This window comes from Gadus chalcogrammus, chromosome 12, assembly GCF_026213295.1.
Source record: "Gadus chalcogrammus isolate NIFS_2021 chromosome 12, NIFS_Gcha_1.0, whole genome shotgun sequence".
Taxonomy (NCBI): Eukaryota; Metazoa; Chordata; class Actinopteri; order Gadiformes; family Gadidae; genus Gadus; species Gadus chalcogrammus.
In genome coordinates, this window is record NC_079423.1 from 4,198,249 (window position 1) to 4,224,438 (window position 26,190).

The 26,190-nt window shown below is 43.4% G+C and overlaps 1 protein-coding gene across 1 annotated transcript in view; it reads left to right on the forward strand.

Annotated features, from left to right (window-relative positions):
• The window catches only part of scfd2 (sec1 family domain containing 2), a 91,286-nt gene that overhangs the window by 55,141 nt on the left and 9,955 nt on the right, over positions 1-26,190 (forward strand). Inside the window, exon 6 of the mRNA XM_056603591.1 lies at positions 19,840-19,985. Coding sequence (XP_056459566.1) covers positions 19,840-19,985 — 146 coding nt within the window. The remainder of the gene's footprint in view (positions 1-19,839; positions 19,986-26,190) is intronic.

Below are 26,190 nucleotides of genomic sequence, written 5' to 3' on the forward strand. Positions count from 1 at the left end.
GTGATTTAATGGAGGCACAGAGTTCCTATTGTCCTCATAAAGAACACAATTTAGTTGATCTACATTGCAATAAAACAAGCACGTAAAAGAGGCAAACGATAATTTAATAAAGTGTTGGAGATGTTGGATATGTTTCTATTCCGTGCTCTTGGCCCAGACTCTTCTATTGTTCAGTTTTAGGATGGGTGGGGTTAGGGGGTGGAGCTTATGATCGGGGTGGGGCTAAGGTGGGGGGTGGGGCTAAGGTGGGGGGTTGGGGCTTAGGAAGGAGGGAGATGAGGGAACGGTTTGGCGGGTTGGGGGATGAATGAGGGAGTAGAGAGGGAGAGAAATAGATGGTGAAGTGCGATTATGTGGACGTGACTATATATATATTTTTTAGTTTCTACCCCCTTTATGGCACCCCAAGCCGAGCCCAGACCAAAAAGTGCTCAGTCAACCTCGAGGGGTACGTTTACATAACCGACTCTGTCAAGGACCAAACCGTTTTTCTAAACACACAGAGAAAAGACAGGAAGAGGAAATGGACAGCTCTAAGTACGCTGTGCAGAAACGACACACATCATTAACTAAGAGGGAACGCTTGTTTAGCAACGGCGTCCTCATCCGATAAAGTGACCGTTCAATTCACAAATACTGTTCTGAGAACTGTTCACCTGACGCCACGTCCAGGTTTCAGAAAACAGGACATAACATGCTTAAAACTTTCTATATATGCACACACACACGTTTAACAAAGGACATGTACAGAATAAGCCCTAACAACTAAATAATTCATAGTACACAACAATGGATGAAGCAAAAATGGCCTAATTCTACCGTTTTCCATCCAATATGGAGCTGTTTCAATTGAGAGCAAAGCTGAAAATCATGCAAGTGGAAAGTCCCGTCATGGCTTTTATTTTTGGTCTGTCTCTTTGGCTGCATGTCTTTCAGTACTGAAGGAACCTGTTTCTGGATGAAACATTGAATTCTGCATCAGGGTCATGAGGGACATCAAAATGTATGTTTACTTATCAATTATGAAAAACAGACCGATGCCCACCATGTTATCCTTAAAGACAAGATTGAGAAGATATTCTTGTTTCTGTAAAATAAAATTCCTTTCTGCAATAAAGGGGATTTTCGAGCAGTACTTAAAGTCAGAGTGATGGGCTGTGGGTGTGTATTTATGTCAAGACGTGATGTGTAAAGCAGGAGTTCTAAGGGCAATTGTGAAACGATTCACAAACTGTAATGCTAAAAAGTTCTTGTCAGTTCCAAGCTGTTCCAATCTCCGTAAGGGACAGGTTTTGTTCCTCTCGATAAACCATGTCAATCATTTGGCGCATGGTCCCCACTCCATCATATCCATTGGCTCTATGACCAGAAAAACATGATGAGCACGGAGCTACGCTAGCGCACGGCGTTAGCACATGGAACCAGCCTTTCACGCCACAGCAGGCTAGTGTTCCACCCCAACGAGGAGGCAGAGCCTGGGGATCGCCCTCTACCATGAGTCCTTGTTAGTACGATGTCCGGGGAGCGAGGAGCTAGGCTCCAGGCTGGTCCGTGTAGTGTGGCGCAGGGCTAGCGGGGTGTGATGCTCTGGCTGTGATGAGTGGTGTCATGTGGTGGTTGTTTCAAAGAGCATCCAACAGGAAAACCCGGGGGGCAATTGTGAAATTCAGCCAGTGAAGTCATAACACTGGTGTGGAAAATAACTTCATTAATCTCCTGATATTCGTTTGGTTAAAGTCGATATATATTCTTTATGTGTGTGTGGAGGATTATCTGTGTTATTTTACAATTCTCTAATCTCAAATCAGACTTTAGATTAACATCTAAAGTGTGATGGCATACAAAGCTCAAATCTTTGTGAACAGTGCATTTCATCTTCTTTCAATTTTTTCTTTTTTAAAAAAAGTTTGGCTGTAGTGTTGTTGAAATATTTGATCCAAGATTAACTATTTCCTGTTAAGTAATCTGACAGATGCTTTTATATAAATGTGATTTTTTTGTTTTTCAACATTCATAAAAGAGTAATGGTAAGGCATCTTCCTGAAGGATGACAACAGGGAGACTATGGACTTTTGGTAAGAAACTAGCATCACGGGCGACAGAAGTTGACAATTATAAAAAGTCAAAATGGTAAAGGAACGACAAAACAACATTCAACAATTTCACAGACAAAACAACATTATGATTTAAAGGCACCACCTCTCTAGTTTCATACCTCCAACACAACCCAGATGGCGGCAATTCTTTTTTGATGGCTTTTCTCTGAGTTCTGGCTGTGATGGATGGTCATTCCTCAAGAGGCTTTGGCAAGGCAAGGCCCTTTAGGGGTTGCTGGTTTGATTTCAAACTCCTCCTGGCTAAAGAGATATCAAGTCCTTATCCAAAACACCTCCCCGCCACTCAATACCAGCCATCACAACCCAAACAGCTTGTTGTAACGTATGCAGTGTGTGTGTGTGTGTGTGTGTGTGTGTGTGTGTGTGTGCGTGTGCGTGTGTAAATGTACAACTATTTTACTGACGCTAAATACATTTCTTGATTATTATTCACATGTCTTTTATCTACAATGCCTATTTCCCATTTAAACCTTCTCTCGTATAGCTCATCTTCAGTACAATGGTCAACCTATTCAAAACATAATTCCTCCTGAACTACTTAAAGGTGGTGTAGGCCAAATTTATTACCAAACTATTATAAGTTGAGTGTTGTATGCTTGAAATGGCCTAGCCATCGACCAGCTATAAGTGAATGAAACACTCTGTGAGAATATCTGTTTCGAGTTGCCACTCTATGATACAATCTACATTTAAGACAGCATCTGGGGCATTTCTGACCAATCAGGGCATCTCTATCTTAAATGTTTGGTCAAATTATTATTTTTTCTTTAACAACACCTTTAAGTTGAGCTGTGTCATTCACCCTTTAAGAATAAAACAATGAATATAAAAAGATTCCTTTAAATTATATTCAATAAGAAAATTGTAATTTTGACAAGTGATAAGAATTGACACATTGGTGACCTTGACATATTCCAATAATATAATTTAATCTAATCCGAAAGATAAATATTTGGCCTGACTCTGGGGTCGGAAAGTTGTTCCTGGAACTCGAAGAACAGAACTCTTTTATTCTTTAAGGTCGAAAGTAGACTCTATGTCTGACAACATCTAGAAAGCATTTTCTACACAATCTTTTCTTTCTTTTTTCCCTTCACTATTTCCCAATATGTCTGTCTCCTTCTCTCTCTCTCTCTTTCCTCTCATGTCCCCCTCTCTTCCTCTCTTTTTCCCTCTCTCCCCTCCTTGCTCATTCTGAGTCAGAAATGCCTCATTCAGTACAACTGACTTCCTTACAAACGCTATGATCAAGAGTCTGCAATGTAAAGCAGTTCAATGAAATGGCTTTTGTTGATGCATATTTAGCATAAAAGCATTAACATCGAAATAACATTGATGATTCAAAGCACATAAAAGGCCAGATTCTTCCTCAGATGGGGAACTGGGTCTGTTTCCGTGAGCACTTGAGGAAGGGAGAAGGGGGAAAAAAGCGTGTTTTTAAATCAAGTAAATTCCGCAGTTCGACAGAATGTTCTCTGAGTCAACTTTTACTGTTGCACCCCTCTGTTTTCTTTGTCTCGCAACATGAAACATGAGGACTTTTCTCTTTTCGAGGGGTGTGGGGGAAAAAAAAGAATGAATACAAGAAAGAAAGCAGCCACAGGAAAAAGAGAGAAAGTGAGATTAGGTTTTGGTTGGGGTACATCTGGGCCACAACTGTCCCGACTCAGGAGTTAGATGGGGTTTTGAAATGACGCTTACCTGGAGACAAAACAGCTTCTTCGTGACGGATGGAGGAACTGTGTGAGTGTGTGTGTATGTGTGTGTGTCTGTGTGTCTGTGTGTGTGCGGGGGGGGGGGGGGGGGGGATGGAGAAGACGGGGTAGAAAAGAGAGAGGGTAAGATAAACCAACTGGGGGGAGGGAGGTGAGAAGACCCCAGAGTTTCAACAGCCCCTGTGCTGTAGAGTAACAGTGCCCACTAGTGGCCACCATAGAAATGCCTCTGGTCCAGGATGCTCTCCAGCTGCAGGATGCACAATAGGTTTAATATTAGGGACATCCAATTGTTCTGTTTCCCACAAGGCTGTGTGTAGATCTGTCTAAATAAGCAGTTTGATCTTCCCCCGTCCTTACAGCACCGTGGCTCCTTCAACAGAAGGCAACTTTCTTCATTATTTTTTCATCCTGGAAAAAGGCCTGCAGACCAACACAGTTTTTTTTTGTTGCTTAAATGGAAAAACAAGGCTTAGGACAAAGACCAGAAGCTCTTGCCAAGTGCAATATGTTAGCGCCTTACACGCTATTTGCTCAAGGGATGTATTCCTGAGCCCCGGATTCCTTGATTCAATAGGTAGTAAATGCAATGAAAATGCCAGCCGCTGCTAAAGGACGTCGACCTCGAGCTAAAGCGTCTCGCTATCTAGCCCTAAGCAACCCCTGCTGCGGTGTCCACCCCTCCCCTCCCCAGTCCTCGGTGAAGCTGAGCGACGAGTTCACTGTGTCAGAACCCCCCCCCCCCCCCCCCCCCCCCCCTCCTTCACTGCGTGCCCCCCCTGTTTCAACTGGCATTCCACAGGGCTCCTTTGAAGTTCCCCTGCCATTCCCAAACTGTCTATATGTTCATTCAGGGACGGGTCTTTAATTTGCCGCGAATTAAACTGCCACCGCACCATTAAAAACAGCCATTAGTGTACCAGATTTTCTGTTCTCCGCGTTTTGTGGGTGTCCACGGTCAATCCGCTGCATGTTTGCGTCTGCGTGTTCGGGTCAGGCCGTGCACATATGTTTACTCGTTCTTGTACATGAGTGCGGGCCGTAACCCGAGCCCTCTGTGTGTTGTTCTCAGGAGCACCGCAGATGTTTCTCCTTGGAAAACAAACATAACCGAGGCCCCTTCCTCTAGGACATGGGGACTATCAAAATAAAAGCCCCCCCCTCTCCATCACCCCTCTCTCTTTCCTGCAGTGATCTGCTGCGTAATGGCCAGCTAAGACACCAACATGCTTTTTGACATCAAATGTGTGTCTAATCTCCTTCTGCAGATTGTGTGTTTCTGTGTGTGTGTGTGTGTGTGTGTGTGTGTGTGTGTGTGTGTGTGTGTGTGTGTGTCTGTGTCTGTGTCTGTGTGTGTGTGTGTGTGTGTGTGTGTGTGTTTTTGTGACAGCTGGGAAAATGTGTGCATATTTGTGTACATGATTGGTTTGTGTATGTGTGCATTCATGCTTGGCACATGAGCTGTGCTTTTGTAGGTGTGTGCTCTTGAGGTGTGTGCACATGTTTGTGAATAGAGCGGGCGTGTGTGTGTTTCACACTGCATGCTGAATGCAGTGTGCAGTGGGTGAAAGTGTGTGTATTTGAGTTTGCATGTGTGTGTGTGTGTGTGCATGCATGTGTTTGAGCGTGCATGATGCTTATGTCTGTCTCTTCCATTACTCCAGAGGAACATGGGTGGCTGGGAGCGGGGAGAGGTGGTGACTCTGAGGATACACAGAGATTTAGAACCCAGGTAGGGGACAGCCCTGCCTCACTCCTCTCCCCCATTTCCTTCCCCATGATGAATGCCTTGCTCTCTGCAGCATGTGACTGGAGCTCCACAAGGCCCTAGCCGGAGACTCCAGACAACGCATTCATTTTCTTTTTGAAAAAGAAGAGCCTTTTTTGACCTATTTTATTTTGCAAAGTCAGTGTACATTTCCCAAAGAAAGAGTGAGGCCGAGAGATAGAGCGAGAAACTGAGATAGCGAGATAGAGAGTGAGAAAGAGAATGGCAGCAAGAGGGAGGGACAGACAGAGAAAAACGAGCCATATTAGCAATACACAGCATTACATATTATATATGTGTGTGTATATATATATGTGTATATACATATATATGCAATGACATTCGTGTTGATAAGCTGGGTTGCTGCACCCTGACATCCGTCTCGAGGATCTGACCGATGAAGAGACGGCTTGGTACAGTGGTAGAGTGAGCCGGGTTGGAAGTTAAGGGAGGCTCCATGCTTCAGCAGATTATATATAAACCCACCCCCCCTGGTGGCCAGGTGGAGTGGCGGTCCATATAGCATCCAGCGCATGGACGGCTGCCATATGTTTTCACTCCTTCCATCAAAGCAGCAAGCAGCAATTTATGCATAGAAAATCAAGGCTATTGGTATTCTTATGAGGATTATTAGGTGAATGCTGCATGCAGCGCTCAACTGTTTATCTTCTTATGTTCGTATGTCTTTCTTTCTTTCTTTCTTTCTTTCTTTCTTTCTTTCTTTCTTTCTTTCTTTCTTTCTTTCTTTCTTTCTTTCTTTCTTTCTTTCTTTCTTTCTTTCTTTCTTTCTTTCTCTATTATTATCTATGATATATGGGACCCTACTACTTCCACATTTTTTCACCAAAAGAATCCATAGCAATTTTAAATGTTCTGATTTTTTAAATATTTTTAACTTTTTTATTATTCCGCCATTGCAATTTTATTTTTTACAATGGAAGTCAACCGGAGGACAGCAAAGCCGTCCGCCCATTCTCAAAATGTTTGTTCAAACATTTAACAAATCAACACACTTGTATCTTCAATAACATGAAGAGAATATGAACAGAATTTCGATATAATTTACACTTATTTCAGAATCACAGTTTAAGTTTAATTACATAGCTGCTTTGTTTATTTTCAGTTGGTCTCATTGACTTACGTTGAGGCTAGAGCGTGAGGACGTTCTAGCAGTGTTGCCCGATTGGGCATCCAATTGGGCTACTTTTAATCACTTCAGGCTGGAGAAATTAGCATTGGGCGGATACATACAATTTGGGCCTTTTTTTTTAAAAACTGGCGGGATTATTATAGTTATTTTTTTAAAACATCAATCTACCCATAGACGTTAGGTTGACGTTTCGATTTGACCCAATCACGTTAATATTAGGGGCGGGAGATGGGCACCTGTCCAATACTTATTAGGGGAGAGGGACTACTTTTTCATGACTGGCAACACATGCTTTCTACACAAATGATATGCCATATGAAAGCTGAGACTTAAAGAAGTCCAACGTTATGAGCCTCATCATTTTATGATCTTAATTCAATTAAATAGAGGTGAAGGAATAGGGTGAATAAAATACCTTACCAAGTTACTACCACCCCACCACACCATACACACACACGCAGACGCACAGCACAGCTCAGCCATATTTTATCTCAAATGTATTAAATCTTGATCAAATTAGATATTTGTTTAACTCTTCATTTGATTGCATTGTTTCCTCCATTTAGACTCTGTTCGAATCCCTTCACTTGATTTAAGCCATTTAACATTTCTTTAAATCTCTTACATCTATGGCTTTATTAAAACATATCGTCAACCCCACTTTGCACTAAAGCACTCACCGCATTTTCTGTAGGAAATGCATTTTGTAGTTATATTATTATATTATAATTACAAAGTGTTATATTATATTATTTTGTATTATAGCATAGGCCTCCAAGTTAAAAAAAGATATGCATATTATTATTTACAAAAATGCACCAATAACTCTTAGTATGTTTTTCTCACCTATGCTTCTATAGGTGTTTACTTGTACCAGTTTACTTGTACAATTTACTTGTAAACTGTTTTGTTTTACTTGTTTATAAACAAGCCGTTAGAAGCTATATGCTACAGTTGGAAACTATCAAAAGGTTGTTGGAGTTTGTGGAGGGACAGTTATAGACTTGGAATGTCGGTTTGTTCTTGGCATTCAGGGAACTTTTTGAAATTAAGCACAAATCGCAGTTCTACGTTTTGCCACAAGATGGCGAATTTGGCAAACTAACTGCTGTTTTTCTGGTAAACTCTGGTAAACTCATCTTAAATTCATTCCATTTATAAATCCGCTAGGGGGCAGTTTAAACCCACTTATAAGGCTGAGAAGTTTATTTAATTTAACAGATTAACTGATTTATTTAACAGATTAATGATATTAGTGATAATTGTTGAGTTCATATTACACACATAATTAATATATATGCTTAAAATTGTTACCATACCTTTTTCATACCTTAACAATGATCTGGAAATTATAGATTAATGTAACACATATATACAGTCCACGTGCAGATACAAATCCTTCAAGAACATGTATACACGTGCAACACAAAACCACTCGTGTTCCGGTGCATATACTAATGATATACCACAGCGCTTTGCCACGTGAACACACTGAGACACGTGCACGCACCCAGTCACCCACCAGCTTAATGAGATTCTCTCTCTCTCTCGATCTCTCGCTCTCCCTCTTTCTAACACACACATACAGACACACACACACACACACACACACACACACACACACACACACACACACACACACACACACACACACACACACACACACACACACACACACACACACACACACACACACACACACAGTACTGCAGGAGGACCCAGGCTCCTAGGTTCAGCTGGTTCATGACCTACATGTGAAATAATACATTCCACAAATACAACCTCCTCTATGTATTCTCCATATATTAGCCATATGTAGTCCATAATCTCTGAGACGAAGTACAGAAACCCCAGAATGTCACATGCCAGTGGTATCTGTGGACTGACGTACCAAATGACCAGATGTGGCCCTCGAACGATAACTCATAACCGCTGAAACCTTTTCCATGGCCCTTGTGTCAAAGTCAACTTTATTTGTATAGTCCTTTTAATATAGTTCTAATGACTGAAATGCGTCACAGGCAGACATTGATCGACTCCACCCTTAACCATTGCCCCTGAGAAGAGCAGGAAACGTACAATTTGAATGCACACCTCTCCAAACTATCCGAGCACCATGCAAATGTTTGTCTTGCATGGATCTCTGCATTGTGTTGTCCAGTTTTGTTCCGCCCTTAATTCTTCTGGTGTTGCATGATGTGGATCGAATACCTTCTGTACTGAAAGTTAATTCGTCCAGCCGAGCTGTGCAGCAATAAAATAAAATTTAACTTAGAAAACAGAACGACCCCAAACCAACCCTGTTGGAAAGGCAGACGTCCTTGAGCCTTGACAAATCCAGAGGCCTGACGTACCTCAGACAAAATCATAGTTGTCATTTTTCGCACAGACAAATGGCAGGTGTACACACAACCCCCAATCGCGCGGCTGCCTGCCTCAAGTCCTCGGACGAAAAGCCCGGAATTCTCAAAGACAGTACTGCACTTTGTCAAAATTGCCATGTGTAACAGGCAATGCAACCATGGCAATTCAAGCTTTGTATCAGAAGTATATTGGATTCTTTCTATCTCCTGCTTCCTCAGAGTGTTACGGAAGTATCTTCTGCCCTTCAAAGTGCTGATGTTTTCCTCTCTGTTGCTGTGGAAGGAAATTAAGACAGGCTCCAGGCGATCCTAATCCCCCGCACCTGTCTTTCACGCTCTTAAACTCAAAGGTCTCGCTGTTTCCTTTAAGACGTTGTTCTAATAAACCCTTTCATGCATCTGGCATCAAACACCTTCGAGCTCTTTGAATCTTGACTTAAAAAAAGAAAGTGATGGCCTTGTGGTGCAACCTCTTTCATCCACGGGCTGATCATTCATCTTCTCAGAGGGGCGGACGTTTGGTTCTGCCTCAAGGCCCATTGTGGTGGATGTTGTGAACAATTTGCGGAGGCCAAGGTTCCTCATTCTACCTGGAGCCACAAAGACACACACATACACACTTTAGATTGATGGCCGAGGTCTTCTAAGATTTCAGCACACAGAAGCACTACATACACAAACACTCACACGCCTTTTATGGATATTATATATATATATATATATATATATATAATATATATATTATAGGGCTGTCAAACGATTACGTAAGGTTACGTACGTGTATAGAACACCGGTCATTATCGGGAAAATAAGCCCTGACACTGTGAACACCGACGCGAAGCGGAGGTGTTTTGCTTCGCCCTGAAGGGGCTTATTTTCGACAATGACCAGCGTTCTATACATTATCCCGCTCATTACCATGGCTACTTGCCAAAACAAAAAAATAAATAACGAACTTACCATTCGTAGTGTGAATCAGCATAGAAATAGTTTGCCAAAGACGTTGACATCGCTTAGCAACCAAATACGCTGTGGTTGACAAGTTACCCGACTACTTGCGGAGTGAATCGAAAGACGTGAATCAGAGGCAAAAAATGCGATTTCCTTGACAGCGGTCGTATAATGCTAAGCAACGGTCAATATATATATATATATATATATTTATACAACGGGGGGCCTAAATCCAGCGATCTGATTGGTTCATAACTGTTGTATAATGAGCGTATACATAACTGCTATGACGCCCGATCATTTTGTGAAAGTTTGCATATCACTCCGCGCCTGGAAGTAAAAAAAAGTTACAAAGTAAAACATATGTTGGATGATGGAGAGGGTGTAAATGTTGTTACTCCGGGAGTGAGCAAGGCGATGGAGCGACTAACGAAAGCTTAGGCACACGTCGAGTGAACTGCTCCATAGGATAAATTGCCAGCGAACCGCTCTAGCCGAGCCTTCTCTCGGAGGGAAGCTAAAGTGTGTTGCATAGCGACCGTCATGCATTTTGAAGGCAGCCAGGAGGGACTACTTTTTTGTATTCTTTAATAAAACGGCTACTTTGACTTTCTTGGTTTCTTTTTAAATGTAGTGTGTCTATGACTTTCGTTTCGCCATAATAGTAACCGTTGTATAAAAGCAATAGATCACTTCAGTCAGTGATACGTGCTCATTATACCACTGTGAAGGGGGTCGCCGGCCCTCCGCTGCGCGTCGGGGCCGGACAACGCCCCTTAACAGTGGTATAATGAGCACATACCACAGCCTGTCGTGATCTATTGCTTAAATATCTATAAATTAGTGCTGTCAGTTAAACGCGTTATTAACGGCGTTAACGCAAACCAATTTTAACAGCGTTAATTTTTTTATCGCGCGATTAACGCAATTTATTTAAAATTATTATTTTTTCTTTTTTTTTCTTTGCCTCAAAACAAAGAAACAGTAGCCTGACTGCTATGTTCAAGGCAGTATGTTTGTATGTTCATCGTTTAATTGCACTATAGGCTTTTTTTTTGTATCGTCCTGTTTTGATCAGTATATGCCAATGTTGTTATCAATAAAAAAACATTTGCACTTCTCCATGTTGATAAGAGAATTAAAATTAGAAAAATTAATGGGACAAAGAAATCAAGGGATATTTAGCATAGAAAAATAATTTGCGATAATCGCGATTAATCATGAGTTAACTATGACATTAATGTGATTAATCGTGATTAAATATTTTAATCGCTTGACAGCACTAATATAAATAAATGTCAATTACAAAAAGGTATTGACCGCCAGAAGTTGGGAAGGCCAATGCACGGTAATGGAGCATACCAGTATTAAGTATTAAGAAGAGCCGTGTAATATATATTTTTTATTCTACTTTAAATCCACTCCAATTGAAGTTAAATGAGATTGACTTACTCAGTGTGGGGTGAATATGAAATTTACGGGACACCACAGATTTGGGAATTAAAACAGGTTGTCACTTACTGCAATTGTATTCAGGCCAAAATATTCTGATATGAATGTTGACATTCTGTTATAACGATTCAAAGTCACAGTTAAAAAAAATTAAAAATTAATTTTAATCGCGTTAAAATAAGATTGGTTAACGTGTTATTATCGTGCTAATTTTAGAAGCCCTATATATATGTAAGGGATAATGCCCGACGAGTGTTAATGGACGGCCGCGAAGTCCATTAATTCCGCTTATAACACGGTCCAATTATCCCGCTTATACCACTGTCACTTGCCAAAGAAAATAAATTAAGACCATTCATTTATATTTTCATGCGTTTTACAATCCAAATATACACAAGCCATAACTTTGTTTCCCTGGTAACGCCTGAGGGTTTGACAAATTCCTGGAATAACCATTACCCTCCCGTAAGGTTCTTATGCAACGGATCGTTGTTCACTACTCCAGTAATTAGAACGGACCTTAGCTACGACTTGGCAACGGGAGGTATTCTAGTCCGCTCAGCTTTGCGCCAGAGAGCTAACGTTATGCATTGTACATATTTATAATTTGAAATTCGTCCCAGCATTTATACCACAGATACTATAGGGTCTATAGCATATAACCGTGTTTTCTGATTACAGTTTAATGCATTTTTCACAATTAACCAGCTCTCATTTTGAAGGCTGAACGGACAATTTGGCTGGAACTACTTAGCAGGTGCCGTTTATCAGGAGTTAATGCACACCCTTCAGCCAATCATAATCGAGTATTACCCCAGACCGTGGTATACATATATGTGTATATCAGTGGCGGCTGGTGGTTTTTAAAGTGAGGGAGGAAGGACTGCGCGCTTGGTTGCCATTGGCCTGCTTGCACTGTTGGTGTATGGTGGCATAAGAATGTGAGACTCAAGTTGTTTCAGGGTGTTTTGGTGAACTACAAAATAGCAGGGAGGGAGTTATGTGAACAAAATGTATACAAAGCCACCAGTGGCATCACTGTAATTTGAGAAGGAAAGGATGCAAAGCATATTAGTCAAATCAGGCCTACTATTGATTTGTAAAAGTAAAAAAAAAAATCTGGGCCTATTATTGGGCCTATTTTTGCCCTCACTGACTGAAGTTATTTAGCCATGTTTATTTTCAGTTACAATTGCTTGTAATGCTACCAGTAAGTCATGCGTACCTAGCAAACCATGTAGCACTCACAACACTGACGTTGCCATTACTTCTGATGACCTTGATTTTGGGAAGTGGTCTACCTCTTTCTAAATGAATGGAATGTTTTTTGTAATAAGACGTTAACAATGTCCTCCGTTTCCAATGTTTCTATTGTGCATTTAGGATCTCGCTATCGCAGATTTCACTTGCTCTGCGTCTCTCAGACTGAGCACCGCGGCAATGCAGACCGGGTTTGTTATCGACAGCGTTGCCAGATTGGGCAGATTTCCCGCCCAATGATAATTTATCCAGCCTAACATGGTTAAAAGTAGCCCAATTGGGTGGGAAATCGGACCAATCTGGCAACACTGCTCAACATCCAGGGATCCTGCTTATTGGTTCATAGCGCAGACGGATAGATTTTTGCGCGAATCAGACCCCTTAAGGTCCCACCCACTCAGAGGAGGATTTTCCTCCTCTCTCCCATTGAAACCCATGTTATCCACCGGCCGCCAGTACTTTCGAGAAAATGAATGGGAGTGGACGGCGGCGAAGGGAGGACGTTCCTCCCTGAAGTAATTGTCAATAGGCGATAGGGGGTGCTAATGTCCCTTTACCTAGGGAAACGAACATTATATATTCAAAGGCAATAAAGTAGTCATATTTAAGGGCATTAATTCATAACAATAGTCGGGGCAATCTACATTTTTTATTCTCAACAATTTTAGGGAGGATCTTCCTCCCTCTCCTCAATGGAGAAGCCTCCACTGGTGTATATATATATATATATATTTATTAATTTATATACACAGCAACCCTGCACTGGGATTATGTTAGCTTTCTCTCAATCTCATTCACAGACACACACTGTCACACACACGTATACACACACACACTCACACACAGCCTCATACCTTCCAAGGCCTCCTAGCTCAAAGAAGGCGGTAACCATGCCAACCGGAAACACGGCCATAGAAATTCGTACGGAAGACGGAGCTAATACAGAGCATATTTCAGCTCAAATGATGTCAACTCCAAACAGCTTAGCCAGATATAGAGGCTTGGCCCCTGAACGTGTGATTGCGCCCTGATTGGACGATGAGGAGCGTGTCTGGATGCACGTACTGATAGGTTTCCGCAGGAGTACGTGATCACTGGGCCGTTCTGGGTCCCTCTGGACACTATTATATAAGAGCAGACATGTTTAGGAGACAGGGGCTATGGGCTGATGGGTGGATGGGCGGGTGGTTGTGTGTGTGTGTGTGTGTGTGTGTGTGTGTGTGTGTGTGTGTGTGTGTGTGTGTGTGTGTGTGTGTGTGTGTTTTTGTAGGGGCAGACATATTGTACGTTAGGTGGTCTGTGGTTTCACCACACTGTCTGCGGTTCGGCTCTGGCTGGGATGATCTTGGGAAAGGGTTCCTACTTTATTTCAATCAACAACATGAGCCAGAGCACTTTATCCTCCTGTAGACTCTCACTCTCTCTTTCTCTTGTTCTCTCTCTTTCTGTCTCTTTTTCTTTCTCTCTCTCACTCTCTCTCAAAGAGAGTGCTGTCTCAACCTATGTGGAGACATAAGTTGCATTGCATCCTGGGTATTAATTTTACGTCCATCTGGTGGCGATGGACCTACAATGATTGTGTGTGTGTGTGTGTGTGTGTGTGTGTGTGTGTGTGTGTGTGTGTGTGTGTGTGTGTGTGTGTGTGTGTGTGTGTGTGTGTGTGTGTGTGTGTGTGTGTGTGTGTGTGTGTGTGTGTGTTTGAGCAAAGTTCCTGATCAGCAGATCCTCAACTCTTTCCTCATCTCCTCTTTTATTCTTTCTCCTCCTACTTTCCCTTTCTCTCATCCTCCTCTTTTATCCTGCCCTTTCATCCACTATTTTCTTCTTTCCTCACCTTATCGTTCACTCCACTCCTCCTTCATCTGCTCCTCTTTCATCCTATGTTCTCATCTTTGACTACCTTTATTCTTTCTCTTCTGTCTTTTCTCCTCCTCTCCTTCGTGTCCTCTTCTCTCTCGCTTCCTTCCTCCTCTTTTCTACGCCTCCAATACCCTCCCCTCCTTCCCCCTCTCCTCTCCTCCTCTCCTCTCTTCTCCCCCTTCCTCTCCTCCTCTCCTCTCTTCTCCCCCTGCCTCCTCTCCTCTCCTCTCTTCTCCCCCTGCCTCCTCTCCTCCTCTCCTCTCTTCTCCCCCTTCCTCCTCTCCTCTCCTCCTCTCTTCTCCCCCTACCCCCTCTCCTCGCCTCCTCTCCTCTCTTCTCCCCCTTCCTCCTCTCCTCTCCTCCTCTCTTCTCCCCCTACCCCCTCTCCTCTCCTCCTCTCCTCTCTTCTCCCCCTTCCTCCTCTCTTCTCTTCTCCCCCTTCCTCTCCTCCTCTCCTCTCTTCTCCCCCTTCCTCCTCTCCTCTCTTCTCCCCCTTCCTCCTCTCCTCTCCTCTCTTCAGGGCCACTGAGGACACTGGTTCTCTGGGCAGCGCAGAGACATCACAGCTCACATTCCATACAGGATTATCAACCTAATATAACCCATGATTCTCTCTCTCTCTCTCTCTCTCTCTCTCTCTCTCTCTCTCTCTCTCTCTCTCTCTCTCACTCTTACTCTCTTACACATGCACCAATGCATCTCCCTTACCTTCTCTTCTTTCTTCCGCTTTCTGTGTTTTCAGATCAATGACTCGCTCATTCCCATCCCAAAAATAGACCAGAACATTATTTTAGAAAAGCTTGGTTATTTGAATAAGTGTGTGTGCGTGTGTTCAGTACTGGTGATTAAAGGTGTTTCACTTCCTGCCATTGGCACCAGTAGGCCTCCTTGAAAATGCCCCCTAAGCCATACCTGCTCCTTAATGACGTGTATCCTTCCTGTTTGTTGTTGATATTTCTTTATTTTTGGTTGTTGGTCGAGTTAGAATCTAATCTGCTGGTTGAATGGCTTCCGTTGTTGAACATCACAGTAAACACACACACTTACACACACACACACACACACACACACACACACACACACACACACACACACACACACACACACACACACACACACACACACACACACACACACACACACACACTCCCAATCGCACAACTGTTAGACCTTGTTAAGGATTTTCCAGGAGAGTCTCCAGGAGATGTCTCCTACTCATTCTCCTTTACAATGCCTCCACTCCTTTGGCTTTCTAACTCTCCCTCGTTCTCTCGCTCGCTCTCTCGGTACCGAAGGTTTGAGTCTAGGCCTCAGCTTGTAATTTGATTAGATCATTTATTCATTTGGAAGAGTAAATGTTCTACGGGCACGTTTACTGGAAATGTACTGTGTGTAAATGCCAAAAATGTGTGTGTAAGTCTGGGTCTGTAAGTGCTAAGTGTGAGTAAGCGTGTATAGTGCCAGTGCCAGTTTGTGTGTGTGTGTGTGTGTGTGTGTGTGTGTGTGTGTGTGTGTGTGTGTGTGTGTGTGTGTGTGTGTGTGTGTGTGTGTGTGTGTGTGTGTGTTTGTGTAAGTTACGCGTATGGAAGCACTCTGTCGGAGTGAGGAAGTGATCGCGTGAGAGAGAGAGACCCAGACTGGGTCGGTTCCACTTCACAGCCCTGATGGGGTGCGACCCGGCCAGCAGCTGGTCCTGCTGGAAACCTCTGGTTGTACGCTACCTTGATCAACAGCCCACACCCCACCCCAGCCGTGGCAGCCTCGATACACCAGCCCCTGGCCTGTAGCACATAGCGCGTTTAGCCCCTAGACTGCGCTGCATGACTGCACTGTTTACCTTGGCAACGTGCTACACGGCTAGCTCACGCTATACACACATAGACACTCGCATGGAAATGCACACTCATAGGAACACGCATAGACAGACAGAAACACAGACACACAAACACACACACGCATAGAGGCATGCTCACCAATATACAGTAAGATGAACATGTACATCCACATAGAGTCATAGACAGACACATACATATACATTCATAGAGCAGAAACCAACACACATGCAGAGACGTGCTGTTTGGACACGTGTACATAGAAATGCACAAACGCATGCATATGCACAGACGCATGTCCACGTACTTCAATGTGCACTCACATCTATGTGCACGTCATGCTGTTTTGTTTGAATAAGCTGTCGTCTGCGGGCCCAGCATGCGGTTGGCATGCACCGATAACTGCCCCCATCTCGGCGTTCACGCTCCACTCCCACCATAGTAAGCCCCGCCCCGCCCCGCCCCTCTCAGCCCTCAGCCAGACGCACCACCCTCCCCCTGCAGGCTGACATGCAAAACAAACGCCCACCAGACAGAACGTGATACCATCGGCACGCACAGGAAAGGGGCTCTGTTGGGAGAGAAAACACACATACAGATTGAGACACACACACACACACACACACAAAGACATTGAGACACGCACACACACCGATAAAGACATACACACACACACAGACTCAGTCACATTGCCACACAAACACATTCAGATGCATGCACACTCGGGCACAAACGCAGCAAGAGATTCACGTACTCACACTCAGAGACACTCAGACTTACACACATTTCTCCACAACCTAACCCTAACACTGAGCAGTTTAAACAACTTTACAGGTCGTACAAACAAGAATTATTGATCATGCACTGGGCGTATTTTTGTACCACTGCTTTCAGAACAGATTTCAAAAATAGAGGAAACTGTCGAGCGCTGGCCCTGAAATTAACAAAGGTTTGCTCATGGTTGCAGCAGTGACGAGTGAAAAAGCTGACCTGAAAGATATTAAATGCGTGCTTCATAGATATTTGAGATAAATGCTGTATTCGTTCAAATGACACTTGGATTCAGAGGTTTGTTCCGATGGCCATATCGAGGTGAAGAACATGTGAGAGGCAGACATCTGTTCTATTTTCCAAGATTGTTGAGTACATCAGGCTCTTGTTCTCACTCTCGCTCACTCACTAAGTCACTCACTCACTGACTCAATCACTCACTCACTCACTCAAACACACACACACACACACACACACACACACACACACACACACACACACACTCACACTCACACTCACACTCACACACACACACACACCTTGGACGTGAGGTATGGTATTAGCAATCATTGTTGAATTCCTCCTGATTGGGTGATGACCCACTGCCACTCGTGATCTCATCACTGAATAATGATCCACATCCAGCCTCATTCTGGCCTGCTGGAAACACACCTAACAGGCAGGGGCGCAGCCTTCCCTCAAAGTGTTTTAGCTGGTTCTGTGTCTGAGACTATAGCTGGTGATATATTGTAATACAGATGCAGTAACTCGTTACATCCTAGTGTAATGCTAAAACACATGTTACTGGTTAATTCATGCCCATCTTCTTTGTGGCATTGAGATAGCATTTAGAATAATTGTATTATAGCTATAAGTATGTGGCTATCAATATCCTAATAACAGTTATAACTCCCCCAATAAGTAACCCCCAAAAATGCCTTATTTCCCATATGGGTTTAATTAGTGTACGTTACTATCTAACCTTGCATGTTATGTACAATCTCTTTCGTTTAGAAGATGATGAAGAGGGTGTCTTGTGCGTCTTCAGGTTGTTGTTCTGCTCTCCAGGTGCAGTGATTGGCTATTCTATGTGTTATAACTCTGGTATTCCTGTTGTCTCCTGCCAACCTGAATTCCAGCAGCACTCCTGTTAGCAATATGGTGCTGGCATCACTTTCTCTGTCTTCCTCTCTCTGTGTGTCTGGGTCTCTTCCTCTCTTTGTGTCTCTGTCTGTGTCTGTCTCTCACTATTTCTCCTGCTCTCTCTGTGTCTCTGTCTGTCTGTGTCTGTCTCTCTCTCTCTCTCTCTCTCTCTCTCTCTCTCTTGCCCTCTCTGTGTCCCTGTCTTTGAAATGTCAGTGGGTGTTTCTCTCTCTCTCTCTCTCTCTCTCTCTCTCTCTCTCTCTCTCTCTCTCTCTCTCTCTCTCTCTCTCTCTCTCTCTCTCTGTTTGTGGCTTTGTGTCTTTCTCTGTCTCTGTCTGCCTCTCTCCCTCCCTCCCTTGCTCACAGCCCTTCTGTCTGACCGACGGAGAGGGTTTGGGACAGACAATCTGTCTCCCTCTGCCTTTCTCCCTCCTTCTCTCCCTCCCTCATGCCTCCCCTCTCTCCTTCCCCGCCTCTCAGTCGGTCGCCCTCCCTCCCTTTTCAATTCGTCTGCCTGTCTGCTGTTGCGGTTGTTGGCCAGTTAATCTTTCATCCCCCTTGGCTCTCTACATTAAGAGGGAACATTAGCTTGTGATGACCCAGCAGCCTGAGAAGAAAGGAGCTCTTGTCCCGTGTTGTGCTGCTGCTGCTGCTGCTGCTGCTGCTGCTGCTGCTGCTGCTGCTGCTGCTGCTGCTGCTGCTGCTGCTGCTGCTGCTGCTGCTGCTGCTGTAATTGGGTTCAACACACACCCAGCTGGGAGCAGCAGCCGGGGTCTCCTCTCACACTAGACAGTTTCTGCTCCATAATCTCCCTCCCATACGTCGACGATGGTCTCCGGCTCCCGTGTCGTGTGGGTCGAACCCTTGCATGTAGTGTCAGGACATGGGTCCCCAGGTTCCGGTCTCTGGATAGCTTGGGCATCATCATGCTCTCACAACAGCAGGCGTTCTGATGTGTTGCAGGTTTCCTTTGAAACAGTCTCTACGTTGCAGGATTTGATTCTGAGGTGCGCCGAGGTGTTACAGCAGGCCTCAGCGTGGGGCTGGTTGTAGCACTGGTTGTAATGTCGCTACAGGAGCATTAGGAGGTGTAATGTCCATCGAGTATTGGTGGTGGTAGTAGTGGTGCATCAGTTGTAGTATTGGTTGTATTGTTGTTGTAGTATCAGTTGTAGTGTTGGTGTAGTATAGTTTGGTTTGTCTGTGTACTTTTGGTTGCATTGTTGGTGTACATATGCACATGCATGATATATATGAATGATATTAATTAATTACATAATATTAATATCTACATAGTCATTATCATGTTTGTTGTATTATGATTGTATTGATTATTTTATGGGTGATAAGTTCATTACTTAGTTAGCACTAATTGTAATTGAAATCATAGTAATCATTGTAATCATTAATTTTGTCCATAATTCTTATTCCTACCTCCTGTCCCTCTCTGCCGTCAGGATGTGTGAGTGTGGAGGAGGTGACCGTGCCCCTGGTCCAATCTGCGTTGGAGAGGGTCTTCGAAACGCTCCATGGCCTGACACTCCTCCGAGACCACCTCAAACACCTAAAATCAGTCTACACCGGCAGCGATGGAGTCCACCAGGTCAAATGTTACACACACACACACACACACACACACACGTTCACATAAATAAACACGTACATACATGCACACACTAACACATATGGATGCATCCATACAAACGTACATACATGCATGCATACATACAAACTTACATGCATAAAAACATATGCTTATGCTTATGCTTATGGCTTTAGAAATACAATCATATAATTGGTTGTTGGTTAGTCTGTTTCAGGTCTATGAAATAAACAATTGTCTTTCTGTTATTATCGCTCTTGCTAGAGAGCTGAAGAGAGACAGGGAGAGGCAGAGATAGACAACGAAAGATGGAGAGAGTTCCATGATACCTCTCCCTGCGTCATGCCTACAGCTAGCTCTTTCACTATGAAGGTTACTGACACACGTGTCCAGACCGCACAGCTCCATCACCGCATGGAAAGAACCGCATGAAAACCGCTTACACGCAGACACCAACCCAGTCGCCAAGAAAAAACGTTGACGGTGTACGTTTCCATGAACACTGGATACGTAGCATTTCAACGTAAAAAATAGCGTGTTATACCTACAGTATCCACGCGTGCCGCTGTGGAGGCGGGTTTCGGGGTTTGGGTTTCACGGCTTTCGCGGCAAATTGTGGACACGATTGTTTAGGGGGGGGGGGGGGGGGGGGGGGAGGTAGACTGTTGTTGACCGGGGGGGGGGGGGGGGGGAGACACGTTTATTGAGGGGGACGACGACGACACGATTGTAGGGGGGGGGGGGGGGGGGGGGGGCGACACGTTTGTTGAGGGGGGGGGGGGGGGAGACACGTTTGTAGGGGGGGGGGGCACGCTCGACAACGAGATTTGGTTTTTATTGAACGCTCGACAACGAGAGTTGGTTTTTATTGAACGAGACTTCAACACGGAACAGCTGCACGAAACGATGGTCACGTCACTCTCGGTGACGGTGTCGACAACAATGAACACACGAACAATGTTAATAGAACAACACACAACCACATAACATCCCGAACCCATTCACCCCACTTAATCCTAACAACAAAACAAGTTAACAAAAGCCCCTTTGGTCAACTGACAACCTCAATTCCCAGAATCCCCCGCGGCTCCGGAACACGGCGTAGCCTATATTAATATTTATTATCTGAATGGGAAATGCAATATTTTAGGAGAGATACACCATTAAACGCGTTTCTAATGACATTTCTAGCGAGAAATGTGCATTTTCCTTACATACTCTTCAGTCAGTGAATGTGTATGATCTTTATTATCTGAATGGGAAATGCAATATTTTAGGACCGATTCACCGTTAAACGTGTTTCTAATAACATTTCTAGCGAGAAATATACTTTTTACTTGCATAATCTTCAGTCAGTGATTGTGTCTGATCTTTAGTTTTATAGTTATTAGGATTTGATCGGCTCGCTCGCATGTTTCAACGACGTCAGGTTGTTAGGAATAGGGACGCTGCTTTCGCTAAACTAGCAGCTCACGTGCTTCCTGCGTTTGTGTTATTAAACTGTTACTTTATGTAACTTTTAATGATATCATCTTGTTAGAAACACGTATATCTGAGAGCCAACCCAGTCGCCAAAAGCATACGTTGACAGTGTACGTTTCGTGAACACTGGATTACGTCGCATTTCAACATAAAATAGCGTGTTATACACACACACGCACGCACACACACACACCAGCACACACACGCACACGCAGGCACAGACACACACAGACACAGACACACACACACACACACACACACACGCACACGGTGCATTTCGCTGCTAAAACAACAACAAAAAAATATTCCCTCAAATATTATTACTAAAGAACCGTTTTCCAAAGAACGAAATGTAAACCAATGCACTGTGAATTTCTCCCAAGGGGGATTAATAAAGGACTATCTTATCTTATCTTATCTTATCTTATTCTGAATGGGAGTGTTTCTCCGATTTTTCCATGCTACACAGAACGAAATGTAAACCCATGCAAATAAAGACTTCATGGTCATAATAATTTAAATATCATTAATCTCCTGAGTGTGTTGGGTGGTATTCTATTTTTTTCAACGGGGCTGGTGCCGTCTCCTTTTGACCTTTTGACCCCAGACTTCTGGGGGAATAGCTGAATCAATTCATTAGTCAATCAGAAGCATGTAAATATCTTCCCGGTGGTGTAGGAGGACGAACAAGGTGTCCTTCAACATCTACGCTTCCAGGCGATTGCAACGGTGCCACACATGAGCATATCCGAACATGTTTAATGGTAGTAATTAGCTGTCGAAATTGGAGGCCTTAATCAATAATGAGCAGCTATTGATTTGCTTCCCGATAAAAATTTGTGACAAATGACATGTTATTTAGCATCTACACGTTGAGCTGAGTCCAATGACACCAAGCATGACACTCTAGCTAATGGTAACATGTATTTTACATGGTACAACTAGGTCTAGGACATGATCTCGGTGTAGCAAGAGGGCGAGCTTGATCTCATTGGACTCAGCTTAACGTGTAGATGCTAATTAACATGTAATTTGTCAAAAATCTCCATCGGGAAGCAAATCTATAGCTGGTCATTATTGATAAAGGCCTCCAAAATCGACAGCTAATTACTACCCCGAAACATATTCAAATATGATCATGTGTGGCACTGTTGCAATCGTCTCGAAACGTAGATGTCAAAGGACACCTTGTTTGCCCTGTTGCACGACCGGGAAGATATTTTCATACTTCTAATGTATTGATTCATATTTTAAGGTTCTCGGAGTGAGACTTTAAGCGGCTGCAGCAGAAGTGTTGAGACGAAAGATGATATCAAGACATTAATAGAATATTCCCATTCACATTATGATTCTTCGTCATAACATCCGACCAAACATCCTTTACATTCACAGAGCGAAGATTATGAAAGTCCAGGCCCCCCCTTCCTGCACTCGGGGTCCGACCGGGCCAAGTTTCGGTGCGGGGGTCCCAGTTAGGCCCTAGAATATGGTATTCAAATTTCAGGGCGGTAGGACCTTCCTATCTCAAAAACTGTTTTTCCACCACATTCTGAACCATTAGGTCTCGCAGGCAACACTTCTGAAGGGGCTTTGTCCAAATGACAGTCCATTTGGGAAAACTTTTTTTCTCTATGGGCTAGAACTACAAATCTTGGATATGTCGTTCTCGGGACCCCGGGAAATGTGTGTAAACATTTTAGCATCCCTAGCTATCTCGAAAAGGCCGGAAAAGGGGCGTGACCTCCAACAGTACAGTCACTGTACATAAGACAGAGGTTAGTTTCTAGGCCCCATTTTTTGTGGGATGGAGGTGTACATTTGTGGCTTAATGTGTGTAGACACAGCTGGCCTGTGGCCACGTCTTTGAAGTCTGGGGTCAAAAGGTCAAAAGGAGCCGGCACCACGCCGCTTATGAGATGACAAAAAGTGAATCTGTATTTCTCTCATAACATTTTGTCATTATTGAAGAGAGGCCTGATTCTCAGATATGCATGTTGGACTGTTAGGGTATAGGTCTGGGAAGAACTTCAGGCCAAAATCTTGCAAGCGAGCCGCTGGGTGCAGGTGCAACGAGATGGAGCACTTGCTGAGTCATTTCCTGTAGGGCTGGAGCCACAGGTTGAAGCGTATATGCGTCCTTTGAAACCCCCTTTGATATATAAGAGACCCTAAGGTACAGTTTACTTAAATGTTCTCGCCTCAGTCACCTATTGCATCACTTCCTTTAGGGCTTCGGCCTCCTAATTGATCATTGTAGTATAATTGAATGCCCTCTTTCATATTATATGATACTTCCACCACTGGGACGTGGCAACAACTCTCCAAATCCATATGGGGGGGGGGGGATGCTTTTGGACAGTAGGGGTGTACACTAGACATAAATAGGAAGCAAACTCAGGAGAAGGAATGACCTCTCACAAATATTTATTGAATAAATTGTTTCAAATAACCCTGCCTCGTTAAATCAATGAACTTGGTGATTTGCTTTCAAAAATAGGTTATAGAAGAAGTCTAAACTGCAGAAAATAAAAACATCCAAGCTGCCTTTTAAGGATACCTCGGAATATCTGTCTATTTTTTAACCGTCGGACCCCAGTTTACGACAAAAACAACACAATTTACGGCAGCTCCTTTGCCGCGTGGTTTTTAGAGCCATGTAAGGATTAGAGGGGGCGGTCGATAGCAACCACCATAGCAACCATGACGGTCAAGTGACTGGATGCAGCCCCGTTGAAAAAAATAGAATACCACCCAACACACTCAGGAGATTAATGATATTTAAATTATTATGACCATGAAGTCTTTATTTGCATGGGTTTACATTTCGTTCTTTGGAAAACGGTTCTTTAGTAATAATATTTGAGGGAATTTTGTTGTTGTTTTAGCAGCGAAATGCACCGTGTGCGTGTGTGTGTGTGTGTCTGTGTGTGTCTGTGCGTGCGTGTGCGTGTGTGTGCTTGTGTGTGTGTGCGTGCGTGTGTGTATAACACGCTATTTTATGTTGAAATGCGACGTAATCCAGTGTTCACGAAACGTACATTGTCAACGTATGCTTTTGGCGACTGGGTTGGCTCTCAGATATACGTGTTTCTAACAAGATGATATCATTAAAAGTTACATAAAGTAACAGTTTAATAACACAAACGCAGGAAGCACGTGAGCTGCTAGTTTAGCGGAAGCAGCGTCCCTATTCCTAACAACCTGACGTTGTTGAAACATGCGAGCGAGCCGATCAAATCCTAATAAGTATAAAACTAAAGATCAGACACAATCACTGACTGAAGATTATGCAAGTAAAAAGTATATTTCTCGCTAGAAATGTTATTAGAAACACGTTTAACGGTGAATCGGTCCTAAAATATTGCATTTCCCATTCAGATAATAAAGATTAATAAAGATCATACACATTCACTGACTCAAGATTATGTAAGGAAAATGTACATTTCTCGCTAGAAATGTCATTAGAAACGCGTTTAATGGTGTATCTATCCTAAAATATTGCATTTCCCATTCAGATAATAAAGATTAATATAAGCTACGCCGTGTTCCGGAGCCGCGGGGGATTCTGGGAATTGGGGTTGTCAGTTGACAAATGGGGCTTTTGTTAACTTGTTTTGTTGTTAGGATTAAGTGGGGTTAATGGGTTCGGGATGTTATGTGGTTGTGTGTTGTTCTATTAACATTGTTCGTGTGTTCATTGTTGTCGACACCGTCGACTGATTGATTTCTCTGGGTCTTATATGTATTTTCCTCTAGACTTCAGAGAGAAGAATGGCTTGTACTTTTTACTGCCGTAAATCAATGAGTGCATCTTTATCACATTTTTTTTGCATATTCAATAGTTAATAATTAGAGTAAACATTTCTACATTTATCATACTTAAATAAAACTTGAAACCATTTCTCAAGTCGACTTGACCACAGCCCTGCGAGTAGAGCTGCAACATAATAACAGACCAATCACATATAATCTTCTAAACCTGCGCATAAGTTCCCAGAGACCTGTGTGTGTGTGTGTGTGTGTGTGTGTGTGTGTGTGTGTGTGTGTGTGTGTGTGTGTGTGTGTGTGTGTGTGTGTGTGTGTGTGTGTGTGTGTGTGTGTGTGTGTGTGTGTGTGTGCGCGCGCGCGCGCATACTTTTCATTTCCATTAGCGCAGGACTGTGTGGTGGTCCTAGCTTCCTGTTAGCTTATTATCTGAGGTACTTTAAGTGAAAATGTTCCACAGCACGCCATTCTGTAAAGAGGCTGCTCTTTACAGAATCCGCCATTCGCATGTTTTGAAGGCCTTACCCAGCCTATCCGAGTTGTTCGTAGGTCAATTACATTAATTACATTTTGCACACATTCTGCTGCTAACCAAGTCCAAGGTTGGATGTTTTGGAATTAAGTAACGATACCGATAGACCTTATTTTCAAAAAACATTCAAAAACCCACCGTGCACACAAGTTCATCACAATGTTTGGACATTCGATTCGAGTCATACAGTTTGGACAACATACGTCTTGTTCGGTTCCATGCTGCATGTCCAAGGATACTAGGAGGGTAAGAATCGTAGCGCTGACATTTGTGTTCACTGCGTTTCTTCATCGCTCGTAGAAGCGTTTACATATGATAAATAGTATGATAAATAGTGTATAAACCCCTACAGCTCCATGGTCTAAAGCTCTGGCTGTATGCCAATCCACAGTCCTTTTAATATCTAGCTGGCTTCATCTGTGACTC